A 10000-nucleotide genomic window follows, 5' to 3' on the forward strand; every position below is an offset into this window, starting at 1 on the left:
TGAACCCCTAAAATGATCTAGTCATGTTTAAGCTCCCCGAAAAAATGTAAATCTAAGGTAATAATGATAATTAATGATGATAATTAGTTATAATTATATCACCCATACCTACGATAAATCGTTTATCTCCCATACCTACGATAAATCACTTACCTCCCATACCTACGATAAATCATTTACCTCCCATACCTACGATAAATCATTTATCTCCCATACCTACGAGTTTTGGAAAGAGGGGCAAGTATGAAGTCTGTTGGGGATGAGAGAGCTTGGGAAGTGAGTCAGTTGTTGTTCGCTGATGATACAGCGCTGGTGGCTGATTCATGTGAGAAACTGCAGAAGCTGGTGACTGAGTTTGGTAAAGTGTGTGGAAGAAGAAAGTTAAGAGTAAATGTGAATAAGAGCAAGGTTATTAGGTACAGTAGGGTTGAGGGTCAAGTCAATTGGGAGGTGAGTTTGAATGGAGAAGAACTGGAGGAAGTGAAGTGTTTTAGATATCTGGGAGTGGATCTGGCAGCGGATGGAACCATGGAAGCGGAAGTGGATCATAGGCTGGGGGAGGGGGCGAAAATCCTGGGGGCCTTGAAGAATGTGTGGAAGTCGAGAACATTATCTCGGAAAGCAAAAATGGGTATGTTTGAAGGAATAGTGGTTCCAACAATGTTGTATGGTTGCGAGGCGTGGGCTATGGATAGAGTTGTGCGCAGGAGGATGGATGTGCTGGAAATGAGATGTTTGAGGACAATGTGTGGTGTGAGGTGGTTTGATCGAGTGAGTAACGTAAGGGTAAGAGAGATGTGTGGAAATAAAAAGAGCGTGGTTGAGAGAGCAGAAGAGGGTGTTTTGAAATGGTTTGGGCACATGGAGAGAATGAGTGAGGAAAGATTGACCAAGAGGATATATGTGTCGGAGGTGGAGGGAACGAGGAGAAGAGGGAGACCAAATTGGAGGTGGAAAGATGGAGTGAAAAAGATTTTGTGTGATCGGGGCCTGAACATGCAGGAGGGTGAAAGGAGGGCAAGGAATAGAGTGAATTGGATCGATGTGGTATACCGGGGTTGACGTGCTGTCAGTGGATTGAATCAAGGCATGTGAAGCGTCTGGGGTAAACCATGGAAAGCTGTGTAGGTATGTATATTTGCGTGTGTGGACGTATGTATATACATGTGTATGGGGGGGGTTGGGCCATTTCTTTCGTCTGTTTCCTTGCGCTACCTCGCAAACGCGGGAGACAGCGACAAAGAAAAAAAAAAAAAAAAAAACCTACGATAAATCATTTACCTCCCATACCTACGATGAATCATTTACCTCCCATACCTACGATGAATCATTTACCTCCCATACCTACGATAAATCATTTACCTCCCATACCTACGATAAATCATTTACCTCCCATACCTACGATGAATCATTTACCTCCCATACCTACGATGAATCATTTACCTCCCATACCTACGATGAATCATTTACCTCCCATACCTACGATGAATCATTTACCTCCCATACCTACGATGAATCATTTACCTCCCATACCTACGATGAATCATTTACCTCCCATACCTACGATAAATCATATACCTCCCATACCTACGATAAATCATTTATCTAATGTTAATTATTTTCTAACCCTCACCCAAGATTATTTGCCGCCATGACTGACATAAACCAGGGACTTCGGATGACCCCCCCTTCAGAAACCACTGGCACTGACCCACTGGCACTGACCCACTAGCACTGACCCACTAGCATTCACCCACTGGCACTGACCCACTAGCACTGACCCACTAGCATTCACCCACTGGCACTGAGCCACTGGCACTGACCCATTAGCACTGACCCACTGGCACTAACCCACACGCACTGACCTACTGGCACTGACCCAATGGCACTGACTCACTAGCACTCACCCACTAGCACTCACCCACTCTCACCCACTAGCACTCACCTACTCTTACCCACTAGCACTCACCCACTAACCCTCACCCACTAGCACTAACACTCACCCACTAGCACTCACCCACTAACACTCACCCACTATCACTCACCCATTAGCACTCACCCACTCTCACTCACCCACTAGCACTCACCCACTAACACTCACCCACTAGCACTCACCCACTAGCACTCACCCACTCTCACCCACTAGCACTCACCTACTCTTACCCACTAGCACTCACCCACTAACCCTCACCCACTAGCACTAACACTCACCCACTAGCACTCACCCACTAACACTCACCCACTATCACTCACCCACTAGCACTCACCCACTCTCACTCACCCACTAGCACTCACCCACTAACACTCACCCACTAGCACTCACCCACTAGCAGTCACCCACTCTCACCCACTAGCACTCCCCCACTAACACTCACCCACTAGCACTCACCCACTCTCACTCACCCACTAGCACTCACCCACTAGCACTCCCCCACTAGCACTCACCCACTCTCACTAACCCACTAGCACTAACCCACTGGGTTCTTCTTGCTGGCAGGTTGGTGGAATGTGATCATGGCATGTGTGGCTCCGAGGGCGAGTGTGAGTGTCTACCGTGCTACTCCGGGCCTGCCTGCTCCACCTACGGTGAGTTGTGGCTCTGTCTCAGCTGTGACCACACACACACACACACACACACACACACACACTACGCATACACACACACACACACACACACACACACACACACACACTACGCATACACCATACACACACACCACGCATATATACACACACACTACACACACACATACCACGCATACACTACACACACCACGCATACACACACATACCACACACACGCACACCACACATACACACACACACACACACACACCACGCATACATACACACACCACGCATACACTACGCATACACACATACACCACACACACACCACGCATACACCACACACACACACACACACCACGCATACAGCACGCATACACCACACACACACACACCATGCATACACCACACACATACACACACACACACACACCACGCATACACCACGCATACACCACACACACACACACACACACACACACACACACACACACACACACTACGCATACACCACACACACACTACGCATACCACACACACACACACACACACTACGCATACACCACACATACACCACACACACACTACGCATACCACATACACACACACACTACGCATACCACACACTCTCTCACACACACACAAGCATACCACACACACACACACACACACACACACACACACAACGATACGTTCACAAAACGCCAGTTTGCAATCTAAAGACCGTTCGGTCTCTATTAATTAGCGTCTTGCTGTACACACTGCTGAGAACCAGGTCTCTCTTATAAGCAAGACAGACAAAAACACACGTGAAGAGAAATATACAGATATATATACACACACACACGAACCACTAGGAGAGGGTGGAGGGAATCATTCAGACTTAGAAAAGCTGATAAAAAGATTGGTTTAATGGGTGGTTAACACCAGAGAGAGAGATATGGAATAGCCACTGCTGATGTCTTCTGCATGGCCATCCTCGTTTTCTTTCATTACGTCCTGTAATGGGTGTCCTCGTTTTCTTTCATTACGTCCCGTAATGGGTGTCCTCGTTTTCTTTCATTACCCACCATCAAACGAAGTGGAAATCCTGTTCGATTTTGAAGGATTGATATTAACAAGTGATTTCATTTTTTTGGGGGGGAGGGAAGGGGTTATTCATGGTAGTTGAATCATATTGCACGGTCTGTTAGGGATTTGTAAAAGGAAAAAAGCCAAGGAAGGAGTAGCACTACTCTTGAAGCAGGAGTTGGGGGAGTGTGTGATACAATGTAAGTAAGTGATTCTAGATTAATGTGGTTAAAACCGAAAGTGAAAGGAGAGAGATGATTATTGGTGCCTATGTACCTGGTCATGAGAAGAAAGATCATGAGAGGCAAGTGTTTTAGAAGCAGCTGTGTGAGTGTGTCAGCAGCTTTGATGCACGAAACCGAGTTACAATTTTGGGTGATTTAAATGCAAAGGTGAGTAATGTGGCAGTTGAGGGTACAATTGGTGTACATGGGGTATTCACTGTCATAAATGGAAATGGTGAAAAGCTTATGGAGTTGTGTGCTGAAAAAAGACTGGTGACTGGGAATAACTGGTTTAAAAAGAGATACAACAGCGGTGGAATAAAAATGTAAAGTTGCCAATGAAAGAGAAAAGAGGCGCCTAGGCAGTACTTACTGGGAAGGAGTGTAAATGACTGGGAGATGTATAAGAGAAAGCGGCAAGAGGTCAAGAGGAAGGTGCAAGGGTTGAAAAAGAGGGCAAATGAGAGTTGGGGTGAAAGAGTATCATTAAATTTTAGGGGGCATGAATAGAATTTTTGGAAGGACGTAAATAAAGTGCATGAGACAAGAGAACAAATGGGAACACCGGTGGAGGGGGGCAAGAGGGAAAATGATAACAGGTAGTAAAGCTTTGTTTAAGATGTTTGATGACAGAGTAGCAGATGTAGTGTGTTTTGATCGTGGTGGTGTGCGAAGTAAGAGATTCAGGGAGAATGGTTTGGTGAAGAAAGAAGAGGTGATGAAAGCCTTGCGTAAGATGCAAATGACAGGTGCCTTTCTCTCGAATGTGAATGGCTTCTAATACCTGTCGTCTCCTCTGATCACTGGAACTAGTCATGATGTTGATGTTATTCACCATAATCTCCCTCGTTAATCTCGTCCCATGTTTTTGTTTATGATGGTGTTTGATTCCAACTTCTTGTAAGTGGAGCGAGAGGGGGCGGCTCAGGGGGGAAGGATGTATATCCACTCTGCTTTATGTGATGGGGGGCTGAACAGTCCTACAGATAAGCCAAGGAGCTAAATTAGTTGATCTCACCGTAAGTTCCTGCAACGTCTTACTTACGATCGACTGAAGAGTTTATTGATACCCTGAGAAATAAAGAACCACAGAGCATGGAATTAAACAAATCATGAACAAAAGCACGGAACGAGACTAACGAGGGAGATTGTTATCATAAATAACACCAATAACACCAAAAAAAATCATTACTAGTTGCAGTGAACTTAGGAGACTACAGATATTAGAAGCCATTCACATTAGAGAGAAAACATCTGTCATCAACATCTAGACAAACATGACAACAGCTCTTTAGTGACCCAGCCAATAGGAAGTAGACTTAAGGCCATTTTAGCAGAGATGGGACACCGTCATTGAACCAGCCACAAGCTACAGCGTCCACCATTTCTGGACAGGAGGAACACGGCGCTGACCAACTCGGTCTTGGGTTACAGAGATCAGAGAGAATTGGACAAACCCCAACAAGATCTCAACTCCATAACTGAACTGTAGCGATCTCGCATGGCCCCAACTTAGTGTATTGAGTGATGGATTTCCATATTCTTTCTTTCTTTCAAACTATTCGCCATTTCCCGTGCTAGCGAGGTAACGTTAAGAACAGAGGACTGGGCCTTTGAGGGAATATCCTCACCTGGCCCCCTTCTCTGTTCCTTCTTTTGCATGATTAAGAAAAAAAAAAAAAGACAGGGGAGGATTTCCAGCCCCCGCTCCCTCTCCTTTTAGTCGCCTTCTACGACACGCAGGGAATACGTGGGAAGTATTCTTTCTCACCCTATCCCCAGGGATAGTCCATATTCCTACCTCATTTAATATCGTTCTTGTGTCTTTCCTTAACTATAGGTTTTTCTATATATCTGCTTCCACACTTTGTGTTTAAATTGTAACTTGTACTATCCTTCATGATATTATGAATTTGGACTCGCTTTCAATGTTTTCTCTTTTATGGGCTATGTACTCTGTTTTTGCTCGCTTTTTACATATCCTAGTACTCTGTTTTTGCTCGCTTTTTACATATCCTAGTACCGTGTTTTTGTTCGCTTTTTACATATCCTAGTACTGTGTTTTTGCTCGCTTTTTACATATCCTAGTACTGTGTTTTTGCTCGCTTTTTACATATCCTAGTACTGTGTTTTTGCTCGCTTTTTACGCTTCCTATTCTACTTTTGTGACACAGTTATTTTCTCTTTTTTGTAGATTCCTGTTGATGCCTCTGTGAAAGTGAGAGTTTGAAATGATATCATAACTTTGGACAACTGGTGTTTGAGCACCCACGTAATGGTAGAATAATACTGAGGAAATCAGAGAACGTAAGAAAGAAGATGAATAATTCTAAATATGCTGTCGTGTTCAATTCTATGTACATTAGAGAAAGACCTGCTCCCAGCTTACACTAATATATATATATATATATATATATATATATATATATATATATATATAGAGAGAGAGAGAGAGAGAGAGAGAGAGAGAGAGAGAGAGAGAGATGCTCTGTGGAAGGTATTAAGAATATATGGTGTTGGAGGCAAGTTGTTAGAAGCAGTGAAAAGTTTTTATCGAGGATGTAAGGCATGTGCACGTGTAGGAAGAGAGGAAAGTGATTGGTTCTCAGTGAATGTAGGTTTGCGGCAGGGGTGTGTGATGTCTCCATGGTTGTTTAATTTGTTTATGGATGGGGTTGTTAGGGAGGTGAATGCAAGAGTTTTGGAAAGAGGGGCAAGTATGAAGTCTGTTGGGGATGAGAGAGCTTGGGAAGTGAGTCAGTTGTTGTTCGCTGATGATACAGCGCTGGTGGCTGATTCATGTGAGAAACTGCAGAAGCTGGTGACTGAGTTTGGTAAAGTGTGTGAAAGAAGAAAGTTAAGAGTAAATGTGAATAAGAGCAAGGTTATTAGGTACAGTAGGGTTGAGGGTCAAGTCAATTGGGAGGTAAGTTTGAATGGAGAAAAACTGGAGGAAGTAATGTGTTTTAGATATCTGGGAGTGGATCTGGCAGCGGATGGAACCATGGAAGCGGAAGTGAATCATAGGGTGGGGGAGGGGCGAAAATCCTGGGAGCCTTGAAGAATGTGTGGAAGTCGAGAACATTATCTCGGAAAGCAAAAATGGGTATGTTTGAAGGAATAGTGGTTCCAACAATGTTGTATGGTTGCGAGGCGTGGGCTATGGATAGAGCTGTGCGCAGGAGGGTGGATGTGCTGGAAATGAGATGTCTGAGGACAATGTGTGGTGTGAGGTGGTTTGATCGAGTAAGTAATGTAAGGGTAAGAGAGATGTGTGGAAATAAAAAGAGCGTGGTTGAGAGAGCAGAAGAGGGTGTTTTGAAATGGGTTGGGCACATGGAGAGAATGAGTGAGGAGAGATTGACCAAGAGGATATATGTGTCTGAGGTGGAGGGAACGAGGAGAAGTGGGAGACCAAATTGGAGGTGGAAAGATGGAGTGAAAAAGATTTTGTGTGATCGGGGCCTGAACATGCAGGACGGTGAAAGGCGTGCAAGGAATAGAGTAAATTGGATCGATGTGGTATACCGGGGTTTGACGTGCTGTCAGTGGATTGAATCAGGGCATGTGAAGCGTCTGGGGTAAACCATGGAAAGTTGTGTGGGGCCTGGATGTAGAAAGGGAGCTGTGGTTTCGGGCATTATTGCGTGACAGCTGGAGACTGAGTGTGAACGAATAGGGCCTTTGTTGTCTTTTCCTAGTGCTACCTCGCACACATGAGGGGGGGGGGGGGGGGATGGTATTCCATGTGTAGCGAGGTGGCGATGGGAATGAATAGGGGCAGGCAGTGTGAATTGTGTGCATGGGTATATATGTATGTGTCTGTGTGTGTATATATATGTGTACATTGAGATGTATAGGTATGTATATTTGCGTGTGTGGGCGTGTGTGTGTGTGTACATTGTGTATGGGGGTGGGTTGTGCCATTTCTTTCGTCTTTTTCCGTGCGCTACCTCGCAAACGCGGGAGACAGCGACAAAGCAAAATAAAATAAAATAAATATATATATATATATATATATATATATATATATATATATATATATATATATCTTTTCATACTATTCGCCATTTCCCGCATTAGCGAGGTAGCGTTAAGAACAGAGGACTGGGCCTTTGAGGAAATATCCTCACCTGGCCCCTTTCTCTGTTCCTTCTTTTGGAAAATCAAAAAAAGAAATAATGAGAGGGTAGGATTTCCAGCCCCCCGCTCCCTCCCCTTTTAGCCGCCTGCTACGACACGCAGGGAATACGTGGGAAGTATTCTTTCTCCCCTATTCCCAGGGATATATATATATATATATATATATATATACATATATATATATATATATATATATATATATATATATATATATATATATATATATATATATATATATATATATATTCAATTTGGCTAGTTCAGGAAACAAAAGCATAAACAAAAGCCCTGTGAATTCAAGTGTCGATAAAGGTGGGGTTCGAACCCTGCCAGCCTAGATATATAGCGGGTGTGGCTTGGGGTGAAGGCAGCTGCAAGCATTTTGCAAGGTTTATGAGGCGGTGGTGTAAACATGAAGACGACCCTGTGGCCAGATATCTTCTGTGAATGGGTGGTCTGTGTGGGACCATTACAGGCCTTCCAGGGTTTATTGTATTGGGTTGGGGGTGGGGTGGGAAGGGGGGGTAGCTACGGGGGGGCCGGGGCGGGAGGGGAGAGACATGAGAGAGAGAGAGAGAGAGAGAGAGAGAGAGAGAGAGAGAGAGAGAGAGAGAGAGAGAGAGAGAGAGAGAGAGAGAGAGAAACATATAGAGTGAGGTGGGAAGAGAGAGAGAGAGAGAGAGAGAGAGAGAGAGAGAGAGAGAGAGAGAGAGAGAGAGAGAGAGAGAGAGAGAGAGATTAACTTACGCCACGCATCTGTACCCACTTCAATCTTCTCTTCTGTTTCAAAACCATCCCCTTTCCCCTGTCCCACCTCTTCCTCCTTTTCCTCTAACCACCCTATAGAAAGAGACAGCTTAAGACTGACAGACAGACACACACACAGAGAGACAGAGTGAAGGAGACAGTGGAATCAGACAGAGAGACTGGTTCAACTGTACGTAACATTCGGAGGAGACTGGTTCAACTGAATGTAACATTCGGAGGAGACTGGTTCAACTGAATATAACATTCGGAGGGGACTAGTTCAACTGAATGTAACATTCGGAGGGGACTAGTTCAACTGAATGTAACATTCGGAGGGGACTAGTTCAACTGAATGTAACATTCGGAGGAGACTGGTTCAACTGAATGTAACATTCGGAGGGGACTGGTTCAACTGAATGTAACATTCGGAGGGGACTGGTTCAACTGAATTAGTAACATTCGGAGCCAAATACACAAAATGCCAGCTAATGCGATATATATATATATGTTGGCTCAGACGACACTGGCAACTGAACACCCAAATTAAAGCCACCCTAATGGACGCCTAAGCCAGGTAAACAGTGGATCCATCAATCTCCACTCGTGGATGAACAGCTGGGCTGACTTTGGATCGACTGCCGCCACCAGGATTCGAACGTGTGCGTCACGGTTCCGCTTACCGCTACACCACGGAGGCCCATGAAATATAGTCCAGCTTCAGGTATTCGGTCTCTATGGTATATTCTCAGTCGCGGCTTCTAAGGTCCTTTCATGTTGTGTCTTTCGTTCGAAAAGCCATCTAGGAATGAAAGAAAAACAATTGCTTTAATGTTATGTCTTTCGTTCGAAAAGCCATCGAAGAATGAAAGAAAAACCATTGCTTTCATGTTGTGTCTTTCGTTCGAAAAGCCATCTAGGAATGAAAGAAAAACAATTGCTTTCACGTTATGTCTTCCGTTCTTTCATCAAGATCATTTTCTTTATTCCAGACGACGCGTACGGCCCCAGATTCGCTGTTCGTGAAGATACGGTCATCATCAACACTCACCATCGAGGTAAGTGGGTGTCGAACTCACTTTCGCGTGGAATGTCTCTTTGTCATATGGATGGTAAGGGGAGGGCGTCTTCTCATCAGAACTCAGCCTAGTGAGTACAGTGGTGTCGAACTCACTTTCGCGTGGAATGTCTCTTTGTCATATGGATGGTAAGGGGAGGGCGTCTTCCTCATCAACACTCACCATCGAGGT

At 44.6% G+C, this 10000-nt stretch overlaps 1 protein-coding gene and 1 long non-coding RNA gene across 3 annotated transcripts in view; both read left to right on the forward strand.

Moving 5' to 3' along the window:
* The window catches only part of LOC139762976 (uncharacterized), a 198358-nt gene that overhangs the window by 67676 nt on the left and 120682 nt on the right, over positions 1 to 10000 (forward strand). The gene's annotated exons all lie outside the window — the stretch shown is intronic.
* The window catches only part of LOC139762963 (uncharacterized), a 102207-nt gene that overhangs the window by 56176 nt on the left and 36031 nt on the right, over positions 1 to 10000 (forward strand). For both annotated transcript variants that reach the window (XM_071688303.1, XM_071688304.1), the window contains exons 3-4: positions 2498 to 2586; positions 9743 to 9808. In XM_071688303.1, the coding sequence (XP_071544404.1) occupies positions 2498 to 2586; positions 9743 to 9808 (155 nt within the window). The remainder of the gene's footprint in view (positions 1 to 2497; positions 2587 to 9742; positions 9809 to 10000) is intronic.

The sequence above is a fragment of the Panulirus ornatus genome, chromosome 45 (assembly GCF_036320965.1).
Source record: "Panulirus ornatus isolate Po-2019 chromosome 45, ASM3632096v1, whole genome shotgun sequence".
In the NCBI taxonomy this organism is placed as follows: domain Eukaryota; kingdom Metazoa; phylum Arthropoda; class Malacostraca; order Decapoda; family Palinuridae; genus Panulirus; species Panulirus ornatus.